The sequence below is a fragment of the Drosophila innubila genome (genome assembly GCF_004354385.1).
Source record: "Drosophila innubila isolate TH190305 chromosome 2L unlocalized genomic scaffold, UK_Dinn_1.0 4_B_2L, whole genome shotgun sequence".
Taxonomy (NCBI): domain Eukaryota; kingdom Metazoa; phylum Arthropoda; class Insecta; order Diptera; family Drosophilidae; genus Drosophila; species Drosophila innubila.
Window position 1 is genome coordinate 19,906,881 of NW_022995372.1, and position 27,287 is coordinate 19,934,167.

General features: G+C 41.9%; 5 protein-coding genes across 5 annotated transcripts; 2 read left to right on the forward strand and 3 right to left on the reverse strand.

The window, feature by feature from the left end:
- Positions 1-781: 781 nt before the first annotated feature.
- Positions 782-6,809, forward strand: LOC117779980. Its single transcript, XM_034616339.1, has 8 exons — positions 782-958; positions 1,144-1,440; positions 2,226-2,599; positions 2,695-3,333; positions 3,395-3,665; positions 4,644-4,904; positions 5,370-5,749; positions 5,807-6,809. Exons 2-8 carry the CDS (start codon positions 1,171-1,173, stop codon positions 6,732-6,734), a joined length of 3,123 nt encoding a protein of 1,040 aa, XP_034472230.1. The 5' UTR covers positions 782-958; positions 1,144-1,170; the 3' UTR covers positions 6,735-6,809.
- On the reverse strand, positions 6,755-8,386 carry LOC117782250 (non-specific lipid-transfer protein). Its single transcript, XM_034619290.1, has 4 exons — positions 8,256-8,386; positions 7,876-8,199; positions 7,624-7,814; positions 6,755-7,470 (listed from the first exon to the last, which is right to left on the reverse strand). The coding sequence occupies exons 1-4, from the start codon at positions 8,298-8,300 to the stop codon at positions 6,807-6,809; spliced, it is 1,224 nt and encodes a 407-aa protein (XP_034475181.1). The 5' UTR covers positions 8,301-8,386; the 3' UTR covers positions 6,755-6,806.
- Positions 8,387-8,990: 604 nt separating this feature from the next.
- Positions 8,991-11,380, forward strand: LOC117782243 (non-specific lipid-transfer protein). Its single transcript, XM_034619281.1, has 5 exons — positions 8,991-9,143; positions 9,463-9,786; positions 9,843-10,033; positions 10,116-10,999; positions 11,063-11,380. The coding sequence occupies exons 1-5, from the start codon at positions 9,099-9,101 to the stop codon at positions 11,251-11,253; spliced, it is 1,635 nt and encodes a 544-aa protein (XP_034475172.1). The 5' UTR covers positions 8,991-9,098; the 3' UTR covers positions 11,254-11,380.
- A 419-nt stretch (positions 11,381-11,799) lies between these two features.
- Positions 11,800-17,662, reverse strand: LOC117782242. The gene is made up of 9 exons (XM_034619280.1): positions 17,284-17,662; positions 16,823-17,195; positions 16,446-16,732; positions 15,254-16,354; positions 15,056-15,196; positions 14,857-14,996; positions 14,301-14,440; positions 13,876-14,166; positions 11,800-13,820 (listed from the first exon to the last, which is right to left on the reverse strand). Exons 1-9 carry the CDS (start codon positions 17,413-17,415, stop codon positions 12,121-12,123), a joined length of 4,305 nt encoding a protein of 1,434 aa, XP_034475171.1. The 5' UTR covers positions 17,416-17,662; the 3' UTR covers positions 11,800-12,120.
- Positions 17,663-17,961: 299 nt separating this feature from the next.
- Positions 17,962-23,011, reverse strand: LOC117781213 (tubulin polyglutamylase TTLL4). The gene is made up of 8 exons (XM_034617966.1): positions 22,862-23,011; positions 21,810-22,402; positions 20,451-20,904; positions 19,999-20,379; positions 19,656-19,842; positions 19,425-19,595; positions 18,358-19,366; positions 17,962-18,297 (listed from the first exon to the last, which is right to left on the reverse strand). Exons 2-8 carry the CDS (start codon positions 22,374-22,376, stop codon positions 18,136-18,138), a joined length of 2,931 nt encoding a protein of 976 aa, XP_034473857.1. The 5' UTR covers positions 22,377-22,402; positions 22,862-23,011; the 3' UTR covers positions 17,962-18,135.
- Positions 23,012-27,287: the final 4,276 nt, after the last annotated feature.

Below are 27,287 nucleotides of genomic sequence, written 5' to 3' on the forward strand. Positions count from 1 at the left end.
TCCTGAGTACAGTCAACAGAATTTATCAGTGGCAGTAACCTTACATCAGACCGAAAAATTGATAACAAATGGCATTACGATTCAGGTGTGCATCTGTAAAAATTCAGGCGATAATAGGACAACCTGATGATTGTCTATGATTGCTTATGAGTCTCGTGCAACGCAACCCGGTTGTTGTTTTTGAAAGCGAAGCACCCAAAACAATAAACTTCGTACCTGTATTTAATGGCACTTATATGTACATTTGTACATGCACATTCGCAAATGTGTATTTTCATGCACATACATACATAACTTGCATACATCAGCAAAGTGCGATCGATGACTTTTCAAAATTTAGGGTGAACATGCACACCGCGTGTCATCGGCTGCTTGTGTCGACAACTGCAGAGCGTGATAGAAGGAAGAAAGCTTCAAATTTGCCGGTCAATACCAATACATAGGCATACGCTCTCAAGCGTTGCTACAACCGAAAGTCAAAGAGCAAAAGAGAAGTCTTACGGCGGCAATGACCGAAAATGTACACAATGAGTGCAGTCGCTGTGCAGTTGGCGTCACTGCCTGCTCAGTGTGAAAGGGAGAGAGAAGCAAGTGCTTCGGCAGCCGTCGCCAAAATTGAAATGCTCAAATTCGCAGAGAGTGTAGAAAGCAGTGCAATGTCGCCGGTGATCGGCCACACACACACAGTCAATTTTTGTGCTCCCTGGGCGCTGCAGCAGCGCTGCTTTGTGTGTGGAGGTGCTCGAACTGCACTAAGCAGCGACTTGCGTTCGCCGTTTTGTCAGTCGCACATCGTAAGTCAAACCAATCAGATGAGGGTTTCTCTACTGCCGCAGTTCGGAGTACGCATTTAATTGAGCTTCGCCTTTGGACGGTCTTCCCAATATAAATATTGCTCTCGATCAAGTGAGCGTTCAGTTCTCGCTTTAATTAGCGACGTGTCGTCTCAGCTGTTGTTGTAAGTTTTATTGTGTTTTTTCGCAAAACTATTTACAAATTTACATAATTTTGTGCTTGTGTCATGCGCAAAAGAACTGCAAGCTGCAGCCAAGGTCAAATTATTGCAAATAATCAAAGCAACAAGTGGTATTTTCGATTTTTCTAAATTTAATTTACATTTTCTTTATTTTTACATGCCAAAAGAATTCGTCAGCATTGTGAGTTTTAAATATGCCGCGTACGCTGCTCCTGCTGTCGCTGACGTTGACGCTTTGCATCCTCGGCCAAGTGGATGCAGGTCGTCCACTGAAAGTGTTGGGCTTGTTTCCGCATCCCGGCGTCAGTCACTTCCACTTCTTTCACCCCATCATGCACTCTCTGGCCGAAGCGGGTCACGATGTCAGCGTGGTGAGCCACTTTCCCACTAAAAATCCGCCTATACGCTACAAGGATTTTCCGCTTTCTGGCATGGACAAGCTTACAAACAGTGTGGACCTCAAGGTGAGCTATACAAGTGAACTGTTGTTTTGGTAATGTTGGGGGTATTCACACAACTTTAAATTTAACGGAATTCGAACGCAGTTTTAAATTTTCACTGCTTGCACTGCTTTGTGTGTAAAGTGAGTGCAAAGCAGTTCTTTTTATAATATTGTAGAGGGTATTTTAATTTTGTCACAAATTTAAAGAAGGCGAGGCAGAATCCAAAATGTACATAAATATTCTTGTTCAGGACCATATTTGACTAAGATCAGAACGTTTTATCATAAAGATGCCATAGGAACAATCGGTCGAAAATCAACCTTCAGTATGAAAACCTTTGTTTATATATTATACTTTCATATAACTCAATCAATCTCGCAGATTGTGAATTAAGTTTTATCTTGAAATTCCTCTCCAAATTTGGTAAAGATCATATATATATTATATATCATACAGCTGCCATAGAACATATTAGATAAAAATGTAATTCAGTGCTTTGAAAGGGTATCAAATATTCGAGGTGCTTAAGAAAACTTTTCTTTCTAATTTTTTTTTATTATTTGTAAAAACAAGTTCGCTGCAGGAATACCCCCAACGTTGCTCAAGGATTGCCTCAAGGCATAAAACACATGAAATTGACTATCACTTTTAGTTTCGGAGCATTTCATTGTCTTAAATAAACAAACAATGCATCAAAGCAAACGTAATAAACTTAATAATGAACTTAACTAGAGCGAAAGTGAATTTCAGATTAAATACAAGTAAGCTCAATATCAATCTAATTAATACATAATATATCTTTGCAGTTCTTTGAGAAACGTTCGTTCTACAATCACTTTTTGGAGTTCTTTTTGTTGCACGAATGGGGAAAGCAGTCTTGCAACTTGACGCTGCGCTCGGAGGCGCTACAAACGATTTTGAAACGAAAGGCGGGTTATTTTGACGTCATTGTTATGGAACAATTCAATTCGGACTGCATGATGGGCGTGGCATATCATTTGCAAGCGCCCGTTGTAGCCCTAAGCAGCTGTGCAATGATGCCCTGGCATTACGAGAGAATGGGAGCTCCCATAATCCCCTCTCATATTCCAGCGCTTTTTTTGGGTCAGTCACAGGACATGGATTTGGGTGGTCGCCTGGCCAATTGGTTTAGTTTCCACGCACTCAACTTCATGTACAAGTAGGTATACTCTTTTCTATGAGTTTCATTGAATTATCGTTAAAAAAAATGTGTGATAAACAATATTTAATGTTAAATATTAATCTCTTCTCTAGGTGGTACTCCATTCCCGCTGCGGATGCCCTTGTGCAGTATAAGTTTGGTCATGATATGCCCTCGGTGGGTGAGCTGGCGAAGAATACCTCCGTGTTCCTGGTGAATCAACACTACTCGCTGAGTGGTCCCAAGCCCCTGCCCCCGAATGTCATCGAAGTGGGCGGTCTGCACATACAGAAGTCGAAGCCGTTGAGTGCCGATCTTCAAAGGCTGCTGGACAATGCTGAGGATGGCGTTATACTCATCAGCTGGGGCTCCATGATACGGGCCAATTCGCTATCCGCTTCCAAACGGGATGGCATTGTCCGCGCCGTGGCTCGACTGAAGCAGAAAGTGATTTGGAAGTGGGAGAACGACACGTTGCCCAATATGCCGTCCAATATGCACATCATGAAGTGGCTGCCACAACGGGACATACTCTGTCATCCCAATGTGAAGGTCTTTATGACGCACGCTGGCTTAATGGGCAGCTCGGAGGCGTCATATTGTGGTGTCCCGACGGTTGTCACGCCCATGTACGGTGATCAGTTCCTAAATGCCGCCGCCTTGATGCAACGTGGCATGGGCGTGCTTCTTAACTACGAGGACATTAGCGAGAATACTGTTCTACGATCTCTGAAGCGTGCCATGGACCCGAAGTGAGTTCCTCTACCGATCTCTAAGTGATGTCAATCTTAATTCCTGTTATTCCGTTTGCAGACTTGCCGATGCTGCCAAGGCCGTGTCCCATTCCTTCCACCACCGGCCACAGCAAACTCTGCTAACGGCCATCTGGTGGGTGGAGCATGTCGCCTATACGCACGGAGATCCGCTGATCAAACCCAGCTCCGTGGAGATGTCACGTTTCGTCTATTACTCACTCGACGTTTATCTGGTTATTGGATCTATTCTGGGCATTGTAATTGCCAGCTGGATTGCCCTCATCAAACGTTGCCGTGGCAAGAGACCAGTGCTGAAAAGCAAACACGATTAAGTTTGGATTATTCTGTGTGTAGTTTATGTGATATTTTATATTTGTATACCCATCTAGTTTCGAAAATATAGATAAAATACTTTATCTACTATACGTGCTTGTAATTATATTTTTATCATGATATCATTCTATTATTACTTAAAAAAGATTATGGAATGTGATTTTCGAGAGTTACTCAATTTAACAATGTTTTCAAAAATTAGAGAAATTAAACAACGCTAAGATTTTATTTTATTAAAATGTATTCTAAAATGAATTAATTTCCTATTTATCTTGTATATTTATTTTTATTCTTATTTTTCAGTGTTAATCGCATAAGTTTTGAGTTCGTTACAGAGAAGTTTAACTGTAGACAATTCAGTCTATATAAATAGACACATAATCGCACAATCATTTGACTCTATCAACAACATAACAAATCCAACTCTGAGTTGTAAATTGTAATCTTGTTTGTCTATCCCCAAGTCTGTACTTGATATACTCTAGCATAGGGCTTATTAAAGGAATTATAGAAAAACAATCAATTATTTTTTAATTGGTTATATTGAATTAAATAAGTTCAACTAAATTAATCAAATTAGTATAGGGTAGATTATTCTTAATAAATAGATTTAATAGTTAAATTGCAAGGGTATTTCATCTTCGTCACCCAAGCATATGTAACCTTTTCTATCTTGTTTGTTTTTATTATTATGTTTATTTACGAGACTCACAAAAAATAATTTTCGTGTTTCTCTTCCCCCCCGGCGACGAACTTGTAATAATTTCTATTATTTTCGACTCTCGTCGTAACAGATCTTTCAGTTGCCGTCTGACTCTCGCTCTTTACACATCTGTTTTGTTCACATCAAAACAATTTTAACGAGTTCACAAATTATCTAGAGGTTAAATATAGCTGTGTTTCTATATATAAAAATCATTTTACCTCATAGGAATTGCATATATGAAATATTCTCAATAAATAATTAATAATTTGTTAAAATGATTCGGAAATGGAGTTGGAAATTGCTGTTGCTGTTTTCCATCTTCGGCTTTGGTCAGGGCCTGAATATTTTGGGCTTCTTTCCGCATCCGGCTATAAGTCACTTTCAGTTCTTTCATCCGATCATGCGGCGTCTGGCTGAGTCAGGTCATACCGTCGATGTAGTTAGTCCCTTTCCAGATTCTCAGCCGCCACCCGGCTACACGGATTATCTTCTACCTGGTGTCAACATCAGCATTTCACTTGATTTCGATGTGAGTATTTTTGATAAAGATTAAAGCACACCAAATTCACCTGTATATTGTCTATGAAATATTTTGAATTCAGCTTAAAATTATCTGTTGAAATAGATAATAATTTTTATAAAGCATAGTTAAAACATAAAAGAAACGACATATTTTTAAAAAACAAATCTATTGTTAAGTATTCGGCAATCGTCAATAGGTTTTTAGTTTCCTTATTTAAATTTATGAACTCTTATTTGTATTAGTTTTATGAATTGTTTTCGTAAATATTTAAGACTAGATTTCTACAAACCTTTAGCGAAATACCGTAATTATTTTGATTCTTTTATATTCTACCATTGATTTTCACTTTTTTAATTCTTTGGTCTTAAATAATTTATATTGATAATTTTCAGTTGAATACAAAATATTTTTTAAAAATACTAGTGTGCTTATTAACTTGACCTATAGTGTAACTAAGACTTGTTCCTGCAGATATTTGAGGGACGTCGACTGTCATTTCTGCTTCCCTTCGTGGACTTTGCTTATCTTTATACCTATGGCAAGGATGCGTGTAGGAATACGCTTAATGGCGAGGCGCTGGAGCAGATACTAAGGAATCCCCCAGGCTACTATGATGTCATCCTAATGGAGCAGTTCAATACGGATTGCCTGATGGGCGTGGCATACAAACTGAATGCGCCCGTTGTGGCCCTCTGCAGCTCCGCCCTGATGCCCTGGCATTATGAGAGAATGGGGGCTCCTTTGATTCCGTCCTATATGTCAGCCTTATTTCTGGGCCAATCGCAGGAAATGTCCTTTGGAGCACGGCTTGGCAACTGGGTGACAACGCACACGCTCAACTGGATTTATAAGTAAGGATGAGCTCTGGCGAGGATTAAAGCTTATAAATTTAATCAACTTCCTTTCAGATTATTGTCTGTGCCCGCTGGCGATGAGCTGCTGCGTCAAAGATTTGGACCGGGCATCCCTTCCACGTCGGAACTGGTGAAGAACACCTCGCTAATATTGATCAACCAGCACTTTTCCTTGAGCGGACCAAAACCCCTGCCCCCCAATGTCATCGAGGTGGGCGGCGCTCACATCAAGAAAGCCAATCCTCTCGATGATGAACTGCAGCAGCTGCTGGACAATGCCAAGCATGGCGTCATACTCATCAGCTGGGGATCCCAACTGAAAACCACTTCCCTGAACATGGTCAAGAGAGATGGATTATTGCGTGCCTTGGGGCGTCTGAAGCAGCAGATCATCTGGAAGTGGGAGAACGAGACGCTGACCAATAAACCTGACAATGTGCACATCATGAAGTGGCTGCCACAACGCGATATCCTAGCTCATCCCAATCTGAGGGTCTTTTTCACCCACGGCGGTTTGTTGGGCCTAACGGAGGCCGTCTCCAGTGGGGTTCCCCTCGTCGGGATGCCCATCTGTGGCGATCAGTTCCTGAACATCGCCTCCCTGGAACAACGTGGCATGGCCGTGAAGTTGGACTTTGGAAGCTTGAATGAGCAGTCGGTTTTTGAGGCATTGTCAGAGGCACTGAATGCCAAGTACAAGTTGAATGCCCAGAGGATTGCCATGGCCTACAACGATCGCCCCCAGCATCCGCTGGACACCGCCGTCTGGTGGGTGGAGCATGTGGCAGAGACTCGCGGTGCTCCCCTGTTACAGTCCAGCGCTGTGCATCTCAGTCGCTTCGCTTACTACTCCTTGGACGTCTATTTAGTCATTTTCTCGACTCTGCTCTTACTTATTGGCAGCTCAATTGGACTCTGGAGACTCTGTTGTGGCTCCAAGCGACAACATCCGAGTCCCAAGCGGAAATCCAAGATTAATTAGTTGACAAATTGTTAAAATTAGTATTTAAAACACAACATTAATATATATTTACAAAATCAAACAATAAAGAGTTTACAACTTGGCTTTGTTGGCGCCAGGGAAGCCCAGACGATACAGACCCACCACAACGGCTCCACCCAGACCCAGATTATGCTGCAGAGCCAGCTGCACATTGGGCACTTGACGCTTCTCGGCCAAGCCTCTCAATTGCCAACAGAGCTCGGCGCACTGAGCCAATCCCGTGGCACCCAGTGGATGACCCTTGGAGATCAGACCGCCACTGGGATTGATCACAAACTTGCCGCCATAAGTGTTGTCGCCAGCGTCGATGAACTCGCCAGCCTTGCCCTCTCCGCAGAGACCCAACGCCTCGTAGGTGACCAGCTCGTTGGCCGAGAAGCAATCGTGCAACTCCACGACCTGCACATCCTGTGGCTTAAATCCACTCTTGGCGAACAGGCGCTGGGAAGCCAGGCGAGTCATGTCGTAGCCGGCAATCTTCATCAGACTCTTGTCAGCGAACGTCGACTCTGGATCACTGGCCATCTCCATGCCCACGATCTCCACAGCCTGCTTCTCCAAGCCATGACGACGCACGAACTGCTCGGAGGCCAAAATAGCTGCTCCAGAGCCATCCGATGTGGGACAGCACTGCAGCTTTGTCAGCACTCCCTCGACCACCTGGGGCGACTTCATAATCTGCTCCAAAGTGTATTCATCGCGGAACTGCGAGTAACTGGAAAAGAGCGACAGATATTGATAACGGCAAGTAAAGTGCAGCGATAAAGTGAATGGCCAATGTTCACAAAGAGGATGGCCCCCATGATAAGCGATTAGATAAGCGCGTCTACTGCGAATGAACTTTCGACTCGATTTACTGAAAACTCACGGATTATTGACGGAGTGCTTGTGATTCTTCCAGGCAATCTTTCCAAAGTGTTCGGGTTTTGTGCCGTACTTCTTCATGTGCTCCTTGCCAGCATTGCCAAAGATCTGGGCAGCCATTGGTCCTGCTCCGATTTCAGTCAGTTCTCCCATTTCAGTGATGTGACGCTCCATGGGATTGGCACGGTCAAAGTACTATAAATGAGAGGGAGAAAGTTCAGTCACTGATCATGGCAAGTCCCAGTTGCAAACTTACCTTCGCTGCCAATGATCCGCGCTCCATCTTCTCAAAGCCGAGGGCCAGGACACAATCCGCACTGCCAGACTCGATGATCTGCTTGCCCAGATACAAGGCACTGGAGCCCGTGGAGCAGTTGTTGTTCACATTGTAGACGGGAATACCTGTCATGCCCACCTCGTAGACTGCGCGTTGTCCACAGGTGGAGTCACCATAGACGTAACCAACGACAGCCTGTTGCACCTCCTCGTACTTAATGTTGGCATCCTGCAGAGCCTTAGTAACTGCCTCCTTGGCAAAGTCTGGATAGCAAACGTCAGCACGGCGACCAGGTTTCTCGAACTATAAAAGAAAATTCTATAGCAGGCGATCTCAAAGGTCAACTTTACAATTTGTACCTTGGTCATGCCGACACCGATAACGTAAACCCTTGTCTTGGTCATTTTGTATTGCGTCTGTTGTTCCCGGCGTTCACTAGGCAAGTGTTCAGTATAAACTGAAATCTGCCCACAATAACAAATTTAGATAATTAAACTAAATTTAAATTTTTCAACAACTCAATTGAGTCGTTTCGTTCAGAACAAGTTCAAATGCACTCATTATTTAAATGAACAAGTAAACTGTTCTGTAATATGTGAACGCAACCGTTGAGCTTACACTGCTTGCACTGCTTGTTTCAAGCTAATAGCAATTTTTTAAATTTTTCGAGCTAACAAATTCTCAAAATATCCAGATCCAGCTATAAAAAAAGCTATTATTTGATTCAACAATAACCTGCCAACACTGACAAAAAATGAAAATTTTAAAATGCAAAAAAACTCAATAAAACATTAATAAATTTGATGAAAATTAAAATTTAGAAATTAGACAAAATTAAGTAAACATTATAAAAAAGGTTTGAAGTTCGTCAGCCGTCGGGAAGAGAAGTTAAAAAAAAATTATATTGAAATATCAAGAAAATTCTAAAAAATTATGCAAACATTTTAAAAAATTCTAGAAAATAAAAAATCCGAAATAAGGTACAAAATTAAAAAAACACCCAATTTCGGAAATGTACTTGTTTTTTTAAGTACAAAAAATCGAACCAGATCGGAAGCTTTTACCGGATGGGCAACCCTTGGTGTTTGTTCTTTCTCTAGGAAAGGCGGCACTAACATTTTAGTAATTGATTAAAGCCTAGTCGCAACGGTTACACTTCTCTCTGCAAGTTATTAGCAAATAATAAAATAATAAGCTACAAAATGACCAAGACCCGAGTCTATGTTGTTGGTGTCGGCATGACCAAGGTAAATAAATATGAATATAAACAACACACATACATAAATGAATCGACAATCAACAACAACAACAAAGAGAATTAAGATCTCTTGGAGGCTGAAAGAAAACTCGTCTTAATACTCCCCCCGCCGAAAACAGCAATTATCGCAGTCGGACTTTGATCTGCAGTGCACTTCGGTCAAAACAGAAACAGAAATCGCAATGTTGTTGCCGAGTAATCAAAATCTCTAGTTATAAGCGTAATCTAAAGTGGACCGATTAAACTGCGCTCGCTATAAATAGGAATATGAAATAAATTAAAGCTAATGCGATTGCCCTTTTCTAAAGTTCGAGAAACCAGGTCGCCGTAACGATGTTTGTTACCCCGACTTTGCCAAGGAGGCAGTTACCAAGGCTCTACAGGATGCCAGGCTGCAGTACACGGATGTGCAACAGGCTGTCGTTGGTTACGTCTATGGTGACTCCACCTGTGGACAACGCGCAGTCTACGAGGTGGGCATGACAGGTATTCCCGTCTACAATGTGAACAACAACTGCTCCACGGGCTCCAGTGCCTTGTATCTGGGCAAGCAGATCATCGAGTCTGGCAGTGCGGATTGTGTCCTGGCCCTCGGCTTTGAGAAGATGGAGCGCGGATCATTGGCAGCAAAGGTTGGTAACTGGACTTGTCATGATCAGAGAATGAACTTTCTCCCTTTGTTGCATAGTACTTTGACCGTGCCAATCCCATGGAGCGTCACATCACTGAAATGGGAGAACTGACTGAAATCGGAGCAGGACCAATGGCTGCCCAGATCTTTGGCAATGCTGGCAAGGAGCACATGAAGAAGTACGGAACAAAGCCCGAACACTTTGGAAAGATTGCCTGGAAGAATCACAAGCACTCCGTCAATAATCCGTAAGTGCAACGAATTATCGCCATGAAATTAATAAACTTTAATGTGTGGTATTCGCTTATCTTATCTCCTCATGCCGATTAGCTACTCACAATTCCGCGATGAATACACTTTGGAGCAGATTATGAAGTCGCCCCAGGTGGTCGAGGGAGTGCTGACAAAGCTGCAGTGCTGTCCCACATCGGATGGCTCTGGAGCAGCTATTTTGGCCTCCGAGCAGTTCGTGCGTCGTCATGGCTTGGAGAAGCAGGCTGTGGAGATCGTGGGCATGGAGATGGCCAGTGATCCAGAGTCGACGTTCGCTGACAAGAGTCTGATGAAGATTGCCGGCTACGACATGACTCGCCTGGCTTCCCAGCGCCTGTTCGCCAAGAGTGGATTTAAGCCACAGGATGTGCAGGTCGTGGAGTTGCACGATTGCTTCTCGGCCAACGAGCTGGTCACCTACGAGGCGTTGGGTCTCTGCGGAGAGGGCAAGGCTGGCGAGTTCATCGACGCTGGCGACAACACTTATGGCGGCAAGTTTGTGATCAATCCCAGTGGCGGTCTGATCTCCAAGGGTCATCCACTGGGTGCCACGGGATTGGCTCAGTGCGCCGAGCTCTGTTGGCAATTGAGAGGCTTGGCCGAGAAGCGTCAGGTGCCCAATGTGCAGCTGGCTCTGCAGCATAATCTGGGTCTGGGTGGAGCCGTTGTGGTGGGTCTGTATCGTCTGGGCTTCCCGGCTGCCAGCAACATCAGGCACAATCTGACTGCGGCCGCCAAGATGGCAACTAGCGAGGAAGGCTTCAAGGTGTCGCCGCTTCTGAAGCTGCTGGAACAGGCCATGCAGGAGGACAAGGACAATCTAATTGAAAAGGTGCGCGCTATTTACGGCTTCAAGGTGAACAATGGACCCCAAGGTCAGACTGGTTTCTGGGTGATCGATGCCAAGACCGGCAAAGGCAAGGTTATTTTCAATGGAACACGTAAGTAATAAACATTTTCATAATTCGACATGGATAACAAGAGATTCCTTCTTCAATTTATAGAAAAATGTGATGTTACCTTCATTATTAGCGATGATGATGTGTTTGAACTGCTGACGGGCAAGCTGCCGCCACAGAAGGCCTTCTTCCAGGGCAAGATTAAGATACAGGGCAACATGGGATTCGCCATGAAACTGATGGACCTGCAACGCTCCGCTCAGGGTCGCATTGCGGAGTTGCGCGCCAAGCTCTAAATCTATCTATTGAATGCATTCCTTAAGCACATCAACTACTCTGGGGTTGGGCTCTAAAGCTTTTAAAGCGTAGATGAAATGAAATTATTAAATAATTATTGCATATTGTATTATTTGTAGCTTTTAAGCAAATTGTTTTTATACCCTTAAAAGAAATACGATTATATATTTGATTTTTGTACGATCCGAATCTTTATTGTTTCTTCAACGTGCATTGGCTTTAAAAACTACAATTATATATGTGTTGTATATATATATGTATATATATAATTATCGATATATATATGGGTGGTGTCTCAAAACACTTCAAAAATGTCAAATGACAAAAAAAAAATTAAAATAATTCAGAACCATTAATTACTGGGCGCTTTTGCACTCTTTTTGACTTGTAGAAAAAATACTCTGTCAATGTGCGCGCACAGTATATGAACAATTTACAGATACATATCCATATGTATATATTATTAAAGTATCTCAAAGTTTGTCTATCTGTTGCCAATGTGTGTATCTTAAAGTGCCTGCGATAATAAATTAAAAATCTACATGTCTAAAAAGGGTTTAGCATTTTTTGAGCTTAATTTTCTACAGTTATCAAATATAATAGATATAGAGTGTGTGGGTGTGTAAGTGGTGTGGTGTGTGTTTATCTGTTTTATGTACTTATTTCCCTTTTGCTATATATACAATAAACGATTTGTGGGCTAACTCGTTAAGTTCTCAATTGCGTTAGACGCTTTTCCAAGTTTTTCTCAAGTTGCCGAAACGAACAAATGTACAGAAAACAATTAGCAACAATTTGTAGCTGCATTAATTAATAATGTTAATTGTGGAGCCTCTTTGCTGCAGCTGCTACACACTCAATAGCTGTTATTGGAGTTGGCATAGGATGACAGCGAAGTGTTTGTTGTCGAGCTGTTGCTGCTGTTGTTGTTGACTGAGGCGGACGCTGACGCAGTTGCAGTTGCATTTGCCGAGGAAGAGGAGGAGGAGGAGGAGGAGGAAGGAGCTGCTTGAGCTTGTTATTATACTGGGCTTATTGTCCATGCTGGCCATTATCGAACCAAGTAGATCGACTGGTTTTACGGACGTCGTTTTGGCTGCAGCTCTACTGCCGGCTAAAATGATCTTGTGCGAGGGCAAATTGAACGTTTTGTAGGTGGTGCCGGTGCTGGTGTTTGTTGTTGTTCTTTTCTGCATGCTGGCGCTTCTGTTGACAGCTGTTGTGGCAACAACTGTTGCTGCCGCTGCTGCTGCCGTTCCTGATGGTGGTGGTGGCGGCGGCGGTGGTGGTGGCAATGGCATTGGCGGCAATGGAGGCGTCAAGACCACAGCTGACAGGCGACCCACCAAGGGCGTCAACGATGAAGCTGGCAGCACAACCTTGACAACTTGTGGTGCAGTTGTTGGTAATGGTGGCTGTGTAAGGCGCATCACAGGCATTGTTGTTGTTGGCATTGGCATTGGAATTGGCGTTGGTTTTGGAGCTGGAGTTGGAGCTGGTGGCGGTATATCCAAAGGTATAACCTCTTCGCAAAGCTCGATCACCTCCTCCTCGTGATCCACATCCAATTGTGGTGTGCTCTCCACAATTAACTCATTGCCTACATCTTCAACTGGATCGGGTGGAATTATCGTTGGCGGCGAGGATGGTGTCATCGGTGCTGGTGGTGTTGGTGGTGCTGGGGGGACTTCAATTTTGCGATTGACTTCAGTGACCGTCGGCTCATCGGATACCATTTTAAGTTGTATTTTGATTTCGGGCTCCTTTTGATTCAAACTGTTGACGTACGCTTCGCGATGCATGAAGGGTGTTTGAGGCACTAGAGGCAGCAGCGGCAATGCCGGCAGCATGGCTGGCAGTGGCGTTGCAACATTGGCAACTGCACTTGAGTCAGTTGGAGCAGGAGGAGGAGCATTAGCAGCTGTTGCCGTGTTATCTTCACTAGCGAGGCGTGGCATCTTCGCAGGAGAAGGAGAAACTGTTGGCGTTGTCACTTCCAATTTATTTTCCCTTTTACTGCGCTCCTTTTCCTTATTCTTATCTTTATTATTATCTTTGTCTTTTTCCTTATCTTTATCACGACTGGACTTGTCCTTGTTCGACAGCTTACTATCCTTATCCAGCGATGTGACCGCTGATGCCGCCGCTTTTAGTTTATATGTGTGATCCAAAACCATTTTGCGCATGTCTATCTTGGAGTCGTCTTTGTTCGATTTCTTTTTAGGTGTGTTGTTGCTGCAGCTGCTGGTGCTGCTGGCGTTGTTGTTGTTGTTGCTGTTGTTACTTTTGGTTTGCTGTGTGGGCGATGAGCTTGCTGTTGAATGATCCTCCTGGCTGCTTTCGCTGGAACGTCGCTCCTTGCCCTCCAGATCAATAGGTTTACGCTTCGCTTTGCCATCGTGTGTGCGCTTTGAAGGCGTCTTTTTACCAGGTTCATCGTGACCAATAGGATTGGGCAAAATTGTTTGCTTCTCTTTGTAATGCGGTGTCTCGGCCAACACGGGATTGTTCTTCTCGTTAATCACCTCCTGGCCGGGATAATACTGACGCAGACGCAAGTGCCAAGCTATATAAGAACAGACAATTAATAAGATAACAAGTTGTTAATGGGATAAATCTACCAATGCTCGTTACAGCCGTCACGGTGCGAAACTGGTGAATGATGTTGCGCGGCAGAAAGTAGATATCATTGTCGCACAGCTGGATGCGAGCATAACGAATGCCATCACGGCGTAACTGATTTAATTTGGCGTCCTCAATCCACTGCACACACTGCGATATTGGCGGCTCATGGAGATCCAATTGCAGCATTTCCACCAACGTATTAAAGTCCTGAGCGGCGAAGGCGACCACATCTTTAGTGATACGATTTTGGTTATAGGATTGTCCACAATGCACAGCCTTAAGAATACCTGTGAAGCAATAGAATCAGAAAAGTTTCGAGAAATTAAATATGTACTTGTCATAAGTAAATTAAATAGCAATAGAGACAATTATAAATGGTAAACAAATGTTGTGAATTATTGTATTGGCAATATCTCATTACCAACTGCAGCGGTGGTAATGCGCTCATGTCCATGCCCCACATGATCCGCATGCGCCTTGGTACGATCCTCAATCATTGTTTCACGAGCCTCCGACAGACGTGGCAGATACTGCAGGTTGCGCAGCTCATTAATGCGAGTGCTGCAAAATACGATTAATATTATTATTGATTACAATTAAAATTGAGAGAAAATTACAAATAGATTTATATAATTCGCTTTAATGCGCTAATACAATACAACACAACTAAATCATTGCTTTAATTTGGCGTAATTTAACAAAAACTCTAGTTTTATATTATGCAATTAATGCAATAATTTATGTGGTAATTGACAGATCTTAAAACGTGCATATTAGTTAACAATATAAATACTATTTCAATTGTTTTGTTAATATAATAAATTAATAGACAAAGAAGTATTATAACTAAGAGCAGCTATTTTTATTAATGGAAATATTATTATTTCTTACAATAACAAATTAATTTCAAAGTGCAGACTGGTTGAATTAGTTGTTAATTAGTTTGCATTTAGTTAATGTTAAAATTCCACACTTACCGCTGTCGCTTGAGTGGCGTCTTGCTGTTCAACTCCGCCGTGGGCACCAGTTGCTCGCCAGCGCGAATCCACAGGATTGGGCCATCGTTTGACTGGCGTGGATCCGTTTGCAGTATGGAATTGACACCCCAAGGCATTGTCTGTTTGGAGGAACAACAGTTGGTAAAAAATCAACTTGAAGATATTTCTAAATACTTGCCTTGCATAGAAATGGATTCTGCTCGATGCGACCAAGCAGATCCGGAAAATAGCCGCCTACCTCCTCGTGCACTTTGCCCACCAGACTGATCTGGTGCAATGGTCCATAACGAAATGTGCCCTGGCAATAGTTGCGCACCACCTGCAAGGAATGAAGATCATAAGTATGATTCTAATAATTTGCAAAACTCTGACTCACCTGTTCATTATACTGGGCCATGGTGCAGGTCTCAATGTCGGAGTTGCGACCAAGAACGCCCGCCTTGACGGTGAGCGTTGAATAGTTCTCGGCCATGTGCTCCAGGAGATCGGGTATATAGCGCGCGGCATCGTGCACAATGCCCATCACATGGTGCGCATAACCCTGCTCATCCTCAGCAAAGCATACGCTGAAAAACTCATCCACCAGCTGCTCCATTTCGTCCGGGGAGAGTGCATCAATTTCATGCTGATACAGATGCACAACCGATGCACCTCCATTCGGATACTGTTCCACTTGAAAGTATTGTCCGTATTTTAGATTTTCGAGACCAACGGGAGCCTTTCGATTTGCAGCCGATGGCGGCGGTAAACTTTGGACAGTCTGCCAGGCGCCTGAAATGGGCGCATGTTGAACGCATTGAACGCCAACGCTGCTGCGTCGGATCTTCGAGCGTTTATAGCATTTGGAACAGTCACGCGAGGAGAAGGATGACGAGTGCCGTGACGACGATGAAGAGGAGGACGAGGATGATGTCTTGTGATGACTGCTCGATGAGGTGGATGAGGAGGAGGACGACGATTTGCGTGCACTGCAACTGGAGGAGGAATGATTGAACGAAGACGACGACGTCGATGTCTTTGGCGCCGGTGAAGGCATTAAAACGGATGACGAAATGTTGGTTGTGTTATTCTCCTTGGTCTTCACAGCATCTGATGAATTAAAGCTCAATTGTCGCGTGACTTCTTCGCGAGTTTTTATCACTGCTTTGAAAGCATCTCCATTGAGCAAAGGCTTCGTTTCAGTTATTGGTTCCTTTTTGATCTCACTTTCCGTCTTGATGTTTTTATTGTTAGTAAGTACTGTTAATATTGCAGGCTCTTTTTCCACCTTTTCCTCCATTTTGATGTGCTGCTCAACTGTTGCCACTTCAATCGATTGCTTCTCTTTCTCTTTCCCCTTTTCCTTATCCTTGTCCTTCTCCTCTTTGATGAGCGACAGCTTGCTGGAACTGTTGTTGCTGCTGCCGCGGCTGCTGTCGGAGCTCCGTCGTCGATGTGAATGCGAATTCGATGAGCAACTCGATGATGACGATGGTATCTGTTTTTAATCATTATTTTTATTATTGGTTGAGTAATAATAATTGACTGCAAACGCAGCTGTAATTTTATTCTCTTTTCATTACACGTACCTTCTCTCGATCTCGTTCCCGTTCACGTTCCCGGTCTCGATCGCTTCGGTGTTGCTTTTTATCTTTGTTGCGGGAACTGCTTGAAGATGAGGAACTGGAACTCGGCTTGTAGTCGCTGCTGTGTCGATTTGTATTGGACTTGCTGCCGCTGCCGCTGGTGCTCTTGCTCATATTGCTCTCACGATCCTTGCGTGGATCGCTGCTACTGCTGCTGCTGTTATTGTTGTGTCGCTTATCTTCATCTCGTTCACGTTCCTTATCTTTTTTCTTCTTCTTGTGATTGCGCTCTGCCAGAGACGAAAACAAATTGGATCATGCATCAAAACAAAAACAAACAGAAAGGGAACCAAATAAATGCACTTGGCAACTTTGCTTACCCGTTTTGTTGCTGTCTGAATCGGCAGACGCCGCTGCCGCTGCCTTCATTACCGTCGCAGTCGGCGCTGTTTCCGTCACTTTGACATTATTTGTTGTAGTTGCTGTTGTTTTAGTTGTTGTTGCTGTTGTTTTAGATGTTGTGGTATTTGCATTGCCATCTCCACCCCCTAACAGCTGTTGTGTTTGTTGTATTGTTTTCGTGCTATTCTCATTATTATTATTATTGTTGTTGTTGTTGTGGTGGTGCTCTGTGCCCAATATGCTGCTCCCTTCATCTTCTTCTTCATTCTCCATGTGCAAATTTGTGTGGTTGTTTGTCGTCACCGATGACGCCGCAGCAACTTCTGCGTCGCTACTGCTGCTTATCATTGTCTGTGTGAGTAGAAGAAATGGATAAGAAAAGTATGGGGCGCAAAAATTGAGCGGTAGATTATGAGATATAACGCTCAAGTATTCTTACCGCTGATTCGGTGATTGCAGGGGCGGGGGCGGTGGCTGGTGTAGTGCTGCTGTCAGTGTCCGGACACATGGCGGGTAGCGGCAAAATGTTATTTTCGCCATCAGCGCCGCCGCCTTCTAATGTGTTTTCCATACTGTTTGCACTGTGTGTACTTGTGTGTGTGAGTGTGAATATCGATTTGCAAGTTGCTTGCCGTCTACGTGACGCTACTCAGGAAGCTATCTAAATCTCACGCGCAATTTGTTGCTGTTACTTGGCGTTCACTTGCACTTGCATTTGTAGTGGTGACCGGGTTCTTGCTCGTAATTCTACGCCTGCTCACTTTTTAATAACAATTTCGCGTTTTCGTTCTAGAACGAGACGTCGTCGTCGTCGTGCGAATGCACTTTTATAAGAAATTTCCCGATCTGGCAACTTGTTCTAATTGGGGCTGCCACCCTACAGAAATATCCCAATCTGGCAACTTGTTCTAATTTAATAAAAAAAAATTTAGTTGCAACTTTGAAAATTCAACTAAATTGGAATTTTTCTTAATTTTGAAGCTAGAATTTTTTTAAATTGTTGCGGAGTTTTTGTTTGAATTTTCTCGATTTTATGATATATATTTTTTAATTCATTACAATAACTTTGCTTTATCGATATTTGTTCAATTTTCCCTCCAAAATTTGTTTAAATTTGTTTTTTTTTTTGTAGAAATAACCAGAAATGTTTGAACTTTATTTAGATATTGAACGTAAATTTGTTAAAAGACTGCAGTTTTGTGTGTCTGTCGTAATACACGATTAAACAAACAGAGAGGGGCTATTTTTTCGTATATAAACGCCAGTTCTATTTACATTCAGTCTTGAGGTTTTACTGATCAATGACCGGTTCTTGACTTCTGGTATTTTGGCCAGTAATCGACACTTCACTGTTTTCAGCAGTCTTGATTATTGGAAGATTTGTCGGGTTGTCCAAAATTTCGTCCTTTTTCACATGCAGCATGTCAATTTCGGTAAGGGCCACATTAGGTTCCTGTTTAGAGAAAGAATGTTAATCCAGCTGAATGTCAGATAAATAAATTAACTTTTTTACCTTTTCCATGGCTGCCTCGGAGACTTGTAAGTGGTATTTTTCCTTGCACAGGCGTGATAATAACGCAATTCCCACTTCACGGTTCCTGCCATACTTGGTTTCCCAAGCATCTAGCAGGCGGTTGTAATAACGAGCGTTCTCAAAGTACGGGAGGAACGTGTGTGTGCCTGGAGTGGGAAAGATGCGCTCCAGAGGCTTACATCGAGCCAGCTCATCCTCAGCAACGATGAGACAACGCACATCGTCTGGCAGTAGATTGTCCAGTATGGTGTCCACATACTCCTCACGGAACTCAATTGCACGACTGGTGAAATGATTATGTTTGCGCACCTCTTCGGCAGTTAGGCAAGTAGTGAAGATGCGCTTGTCATGCACCAGTGGTCCCTCCAGCTGCAGTTCCTCAAGTATCTCCTGCTGCTGTCGTTCGTTCAGCTTGGGCGGCACCTGGTATAACGCGGTATTGAGAACTGCTTGTATCATTGGTCCTTTCACATGCAAGTCGAGCGGCAGCTCTGAATGCAGCGATGGCGAAATGTTAATTTCCAACAACCACGGCACGAGATTCTCGTCAAGCAGAACATCAAATCCAAATAGTTCGTAACAATTGTACCGGAAGTTAACATTCTGTCGATACATTCGATTAAGGCCCGATTCACCGCTTATAATACCTCTGATGATCAAATTCCTCAGCGTGGCCCAAAGGCGTTTTGTGTTAACGCCACGATTCTCCAGGCAGGACCACAACGATTGCAAGGTCCACTTGTGGCCCTGGCAAGCATTGAAATCCTCATTCTTCGCATAATTCTGTGAGAATTTATTGATGCTGTAATTGGTCAGATGCATGCAGCGCTCATCCAGATTCCCGAGCTCCGAACTGTACTTGACCGATGCAAAGCGAGCTAATCCATCCTTGAACATGTAGATACGCAGAGGATTTATGGACGTTAGCACCACATAAAGTCGCATGTCGAACTTGTTGTCATTGATCAGTAGTGGACGTTCAATATACCTGTAAATTAGATTGGATTCATTTAAAATGTACGGATGGCATTTAATGTTCCACCTACTTTTGGACAACCAGTGGACGATCCTTGGGAAACTGACTCCATTTGTTAACGATGCGGATGCCAGTGCCTCGAGCACTTGCTGGCGGTTTAACAATCCATTTGGTAAGCTTGGAGGCATTCTTTGGCCACACCTGGCGCAGATTCTCCAAATCATCCGGCATTATGTACGATCTAATCAAATTTGAGAATTAAAATAAACTTTCTGTTTCATATTCTGACTTAGCTACTAACTTTTGCATAATGCCAAATTCCTTTTTGCCGAATTTCTTCATATTGCAGGCAATGCTACGCCACATTGTGTCCTTTCGTCCAATACGAAACGATCCTGGCATATGATTGTACTTCTGGTGAGAGCGTATGGTACGGAAACCAGGACTCTTCATGTGCTTTTCCCAAACGGCCATCCAATCGGTTGTATCTATAGATAAAAAAATAAATAAATGTAAATTATAAACTATATATAAATTAGATTGAAATGAAAGCTAAGGAATAATTGTTCCTGTAGATAAATCCATTAATGAAATAAATAATTTATTAAATAGTAGATTAATCTTAAAATAGATCAATAACTTACTTTTGATAATACGAAATCCCGAATTAAGAACGACACGCTTTACGATCTTGGGCATGACTGGACTAAGCTTCCATTTAAGGACACGGTGCAGAGCGGCAGGCATGGGAGGACCCTTGTCTGCATGCGAAGTGAAGTTCAGATATGGTGGCACATTTGGGAACAAGCTGGGTGACAATATTGCCTCTGGCCTATAGTATACAGATGCTTCAGAATCTGCAGTGGTTGTGGTTGCCACTGAGGCCTTTGATGGCACTTTGTCCAGTTTTAGACGAATGTGTCGGCTCTGGCTTGTCTCGTCGTTGTCGTCGTCTACATAGAATGGAGTGCCCACATAGTCTTCCTCCGAATCGGAGTCATCATAGCTGGTTATTTCGTCAATGGCTGCCACAAGGATTAAAACATTAATTGCGTATTCAAATTGTTCGTTTATTACGAGTAACATTGTAAATTACCAGCACAGGGATCATCATCGTTTTGACGACCCTCATGGTTAATGCTGACACACTTATTTAGTGTGACGCCCATGTAATTATTGTGTTCACCAGAGGCGATACGTGATCCAACGTATTGAAGTGGTAACTGCGATGGTTGCGCATACAGAGATGCATAGAGGCTTGTCTCCAGGGCCGATGCTGCTGATTTGGTCAGACCATTTTGGGTTAATATTTTGCTTTTTTCATCGTGTTGCTGTCCATTCAGCATGCTGCTGCCATGGAACGTATTAACAACTATCTTGCTGGATGCCTTAATAGTCGTCGCACTGGAGCTTTTGGCCAATCCACTCCTTGGAGGACTATGGCAGCTCGTGCCGGTATTAGAACGCTTACAGCTGCTGCTGTTGCCGTTGCCGTTGCTATTCGTTGCATTTTTGGCAAGAGCATCTTCACGTGCACGCTTTAAAAGCATCTGTGTGTTAGCATTGCAGCCAAAGCAATTGGAAGGGGGAACAGCCACAAAAACAATAACAAAAACATGAAACATTTAACGATTAACAATTAACAAGAACAATAATGCATATTTCGGCAAGCCGAGAGTTGAATATTCATGCAGAAATATTTTAAGCTCAGCTTTACTTTTCCAATCATTTTCAGATATGCTATTTAAAGTATAATCAATCTTACAATTTGGGAACATTTCAAATTTCTGTTCTTTTTTATTCATATAAAAAGTGATAAAAAAAAATTAAGAATGTTTAATATCTATTTCTAGTTAAGACATGTTGACAAAAAAATGTATTTTTTATGTTTAACTGAACATTGCAAAAATGACAAGTATTTCCACTTTAAATTGCATTATAAATATTTTTTAAAATAAAAGTTTACATTAATTTCATTTTCATACGCGTTAAAGATAGTTATTTTTTTTTTAATTTTATTTCCCTTTTAATATTATGAGGTAAAGTATCAAAAATCTTAAAATAAATTTAAAATGAAATAGAATTCTCAGGATTTGAATTTAATAATTTTAGGTTACTTATTCTAAATAAATCGACCAATTAAATCATGCATTTACTGTATATTATCGGATTCTTTTTTCTTTCTTGGAGACAAAGTATTAAGTGTTAAATGAAATATATAATTTTTGTGGAAGTTCTAATTTAAGAACATCGACTAAGAAGCAAATTTACTCCAAGAAAAAAATATTTTATGGAAAATGCAACTAACAATCATGCAAAGTATAACAGTGATAAACGAAAATTTAGTAGACTTGATTAAATGCGAAGAATATTTAGATTAACTGATGAACTATAAACTATCAGAAAGACAGAGCTGTTAGTTAGATTCCAACATGTACTTGATGATAATACGCACCTGAACTTTTTTATATGGCTCAGACTGTAGCACGCCAACAACTGGCGCTGGCACAGGGTTCAACTTGGGTGTGATACGCGGTGGCGGCGACTTGGCGGGTGCTGCAGTGGCAAGGGCAGCAGCCGAAGCATCCGTTACCTTAGAACGCCTTGGCGATGGCGGTGATTTTTGTTGTTGTTGTTGTTGACCTTTCGGTGATTTTGGTGGAGATGTCATTGGAGCGTGTCCGGCCGAGCTACGCATTTGACTGGAGAGCCTTCGAGGGCTATTATAATTGTAGTTATGTGTCGATTGATGATTGGATTGATGATTATGATGAGAGAGTTGCTTGCACGTGACCAGTTTATCCTTATAGAGCTCAACTTCTTCTAGCCAGGATTCATGAAAGTCCAAGATTTCGATGCCTTTACCATTCGATGGAGTTGCACGTTGTCGCGCATTCTCCTTGGCGGCAGAGGCAGCAGCTGAAGCAGAAGCTGAGGCAGAGGCAGCGGCAGAGGCTGCAACGGGTGTCGCATGTGAACGCATCGCTGCCGTTGTCCTTTTTTCAGTTGTAATCTGTGCCATAACGTTTCCACAGAGAATTTTGATTGCTGCAAAATGGGCAATTGATTAATGTTTTGATTTGTTGAATTTGTTTTGATTATGTGACAATGTTGATAATCTTGATGATGATGTAGTGGCGGCCAGCTGTGTAACGCCATTACTTCTGTCACGGTTTTAGCCAGCAATAGATACATAGATAGTGTGCGTTGTCAATGGCTGCTATTTTCGACATGGCACAGCACCAAGATCACACACATACACAAAGACAATGAAACGCTCGCTTCAATTGTCTATTGGTCTCGTTAATCGACCATTTAATTTAAAATCCTATCAATGGATACAAGATCGCTGGGCGTTGGCCAAAATACTTGACGATGCCCGCCTTTCAAATATATTAGAGCCCGCGTAAATGTCTGTTGTTGTAGTTGTTGCTTTGGCTGATGTTGTTGCCCTTGTGCAGCCCGCGTGGCGTTGCTTTGGAGTTGCTTTGAAAAAAACTAACTTACCTTTTACATTTACACGCACACAATTAATTTTGGGAGTGTAGCAGGCAAACAAACCGAAAATGTGTTGCCTTTTAATAATTGGCTACTTAGATCAAAAAAATGTTACTTCATTTCAAACAAAAAGGCGGACAGCTGACGCTTGCTACAGTGGTACTTTGGAGCTGCCACCTTGTCCAAAAGGTTAGTCTCAGAAAAACATTTCCGATCTGGCAAGCCGTACTATTTTAGTTGAATTGTCAAAAATAGTAGATTATAAACAAAGTTTAAAAACAAACTTTACTTTAATATTTCATAATTTTTAAGATAGAATTTATTTAATATATTAATTTCTTAAATTCCACTAAATTAAACTTTGTTAGACAACTTCCCCTCTGAGGCACAACGAACTCCCAGCATTTATAATTAAGTTCGTCTTTCATAATGTTCATAAAATTGTTTATTTTTTGCCAAATTATTGCTAAATCAAACAAAGTTTAAATTTCGCGCTGCTACTGGTGTGACCAGTTGAGAATAGGAAGTACCAAAATCTAAAACTACAAAATATACCGAAAAAAGTCACAAAGTGCAGCCAAGCAGACAGTGTGGCCCAGCTACCAAGCGCAATGCATTAATTTAGCGGCAAGTTCAAATTGCAAGCAAGCATATAAAACGTTCGACACTATTAAAACCGTATATAATAGTAATAATTCATCAACAGCATGCAATTAAGCAAACTTGTACATGTAAAATTAACGAGCAATACATTTCATTTACTTAGCACATAAATCAAGCAAATGACTCAACCCAAAGTTTGAGATCTACCTGCACATCAAATGTTGGACCTACATGAGTGTAACGAATGCTCAGATCAAATGCCGCTCATGTTGTTGATGAAGACATCAACATTTCAATTTATACACCTTCCCTTGCTGCATTCGGTTTTTATTGATTCTGATGTACAAAGTGATTTATCGCAGATCCTGCGGCAAAACTCAAAACTCGAAAGAGAAACCAGAAAAGCGGCAACTTAAGCGCTGCGGTAAAGACGGCCATAAGAACTGCCTCCTGACTGTGGCACACACACACACAGACTGAGACGATATGAATCTGTCGATAAGTTGTGGCTGGGACGGCGGCATTATGAGCGTTTAAACGGCACTCAAGGCACCGCCTACAAAACGTCAACACTCTGACCAGAGACGAGAGAAGAGAGACACAGGACGAGTATCTGGGACTGGGACTGTGACTGGACTGGTTTGATGATGAACTTATCTTCATCTTTGGAATTGTTTAACGTATGTGTGTGTTTATTTCTGTCACTGGCTCTCGAGACATTTTGCGGTGCAGTGGCTGGACAATGGCAGATGTGTAGATGTAGATACGTGACTATGTCATGTGCCTAATCCAGAAGCCGATGCTTCTGTGTGGCCTTTCTCTCTCTCTCATTCTCTCTCTCTCTCTCCCTCTCTATCTGTGATCAATCTTACTAGTTAGGCACTTTCACTTTGAAGTGCGTTGCTTGTTTATTAAATATTATTAATTAGCACATAATGCACATAATTAATTTACAAAAAAAAAATTCATATCAAAAAGGGAAAGGGCACAAAGGTTGCTCAAGTTTAGAATTTCAACATTTTTCGCTACTCGATTGTAGGCGGCATTTATAAAATATCAAATTTCTGCCCAGAAAATGCAATTAATTTGCCGCCTGCACAATGAACTCGAGCTCGAAATATATATATAACTAATTTGGCTCTATTCTTTATAATCCCCAATAAATCCAATTGCATGTGTGTGCTTTGGATCGAAGGGTTCCTCTCAAGCCTTTTGCCTATTTTCGGCACCTTTTGGTAAACATGAGCTGGCTGAAAAGCAAAAATAGAGAAAGGATTCGCAGGATTCTTTTTGATCGTCGCACATTGATTATAGCTCAATTTACACCCCGTCAAGATGTGTCCCAGAAGAAACTGAGCTGCCTCACTTTGCCATTATTCAATTACAAATGGGTTTCCCCCTTTCGTGTTCTTCTCAGTTCTCTTCTCGATCGATTGTAGGTAGTCTTACTTATGTGGCATACACATATGGTTTCGATCTAATCGCATCTGTTGCGTAATGGAGATGGCTTTCGCCATAGAGCCTTGGGCTCACCTGAGATCATATCGTGGCAGCTCTTTTTCAAAATAATGGATTTTGCCAGAGATTTTCATACATTCATAGCAAAATCGAAACCAAATATAATAAGTAGTAAAAGGTGTAAAGTTAACAATGGAATTAGCCGAAAAGAAATAACAAAAACCATTGTTGGAAATTCATATGTTTAATAAACCCAATCCTTACTCAGAAACAGTGCAAACTTCTCGATTTCTTTGTTCTTAAGATACTTAACATGGACTAGAAGCAGCAAACAACCAAGTAATTTTGATAAAAAAAAAAAATTATAGCTATATTATTTTTTTTAATTATTTAAGTAAATACACATTTTAAAAGTTTTCTGTTCAATTTAATCCAAACTAGTTAAATTAACTACTTTATATGATAAAGACAAGCAATTGCTACAAAGAAATTGTTAAGGAATTTAAAAAAACATATTCGCTATAAAAATCTGAAAAATATTTGAATGCCAAAGAGTTGACCATATAAAGACGGTCTATCGTCATATGCATAAAGCTAGTTTTACGTTTCCATTTCGAGAATCACAATGCCAAAACAACAAGACAAAATGGATGCTGTCTTCAATTCAAGTCGTATAAAACTTAATCGGCAGCTAAGTCGACGATTAATTTTACTGCTTATTTTGTTTTCATGCGACCCATAATAAAAGCCCATCATAAGCTGTACCCTCTCTGGGTTATATTATTTCGTTCTCTGTGACGGCGGTAAAATAAAATTGGAAATTTATAGTCATTATCGGTTGCCCACGAAACGGGGTTGCTCTCTCTATCACACTCTCTACATCTCTCACTGTCTCTTTCACTCATACTCGTGCACTCACTCTCACTCTCTCGCGCTGGATTTGGATTTGGGTCCAAAAGGGGCTGTCAATTTGGAATACCTGTAGCTTCTGCGAAATTGTATACTTAAAAAATTATAATCATAACGAGGATGATGATGATGATGATGATACCGATGATGACAACAACGTCGCGAAGTTCTTACTTTATATACCCTGTATGCATTGACCTTTTGGAGCATACATGTATTCAGGATCAATATCATTAAATAAGTTCATTGTCGTCTATATGAGTATCTGGTTCTCAGAGATTGTTGTTCAGAGAAGTGGTTCCTTCATTTTTGAACTCAAAAATAGTACCGTAGCATATTCCATATTATGAAAATTTACTGAAAAAGTCTTATACAAAACAATAGTTACACTTCTAAGGAAAACTTAAACTTGCAGTCATTAAATTATTTAAGATTTTATTAATATAAATTTGCCAGTATAACTAAAGGTTGGGTATCTCGAGGTCGAGCATCCTCTCGAAGAAGTATCTTTTCACCTTCTTCTTGGTGAGCTTCTCATCTGGTAGCTTGTTTGACGTTGATAATTTAGCAAATATAAAAAATGCAATATTTTGACAGCATTGTGTGCTGAGTTATAGAACTTGGAATTAATTTGCCAGCAGATGAGACACAGAATGAGATAAAAAGAGAGATAGAGAGAGAGTGATAGAGAGAGAGAGAGGGAGGAAGAGAGATGACCAATCGATGTCAAGGCAACAACTGACACTTAATAGCGAGGGCTGTGATTTAAATTTGAATTGAGTACAGTTTGGGTTCGTCAACAAATTACACAATGGGCGATGGGACCTGCACCTGGGGGACGGATGCGAAAGTAGCACCTGGTGACGCACTGGTGACGCGCTGGTGACGCTCTATTACACACACATTCACACGCACAGTTAGCTTAGAAACTTAACAATTTAGAACTCGGTTTAAATTACATGGCGTTCAACACCCCCGTCGTTTCCCACCCAGGAAGTAATTGGAGGGGGTGAGGGGGCTGTCCGCTTGTGCGGTTCCCGAGCAATTTAACATAATTTCAGGTTTCGAAACCATGAATTATAAAATACTCCGTAGAGTACTCTACACTCCATTATAACATTTGGGGACCCTTTCGGTAGCGTCTTTAACGCATGACGCTCATCCTCTTGCTGTGGTGGGGGTAGAGGGTGGTAATAATTATAGGGCTTCAGCATTTGTGGCTCGGACGGCACGATTTGTTTTACAGAAAGTTAGTTTTCGTTGTCGCATGTTTGTACACAAATTGCGAGTATTTGCACTGTCGGTACTCGGGTTATGTCCTTGCTCCCTCGGAGCCCTCAAATGAATGATTTTATTTGTATTGTCCGATGCATCATACTGTTGTTGTATATAATTATTATAAATATTTGCTATTGAACCGTCGGAAAATCGTTTCTCTTTTGCAGCTGACGGCCGGAATGCGACT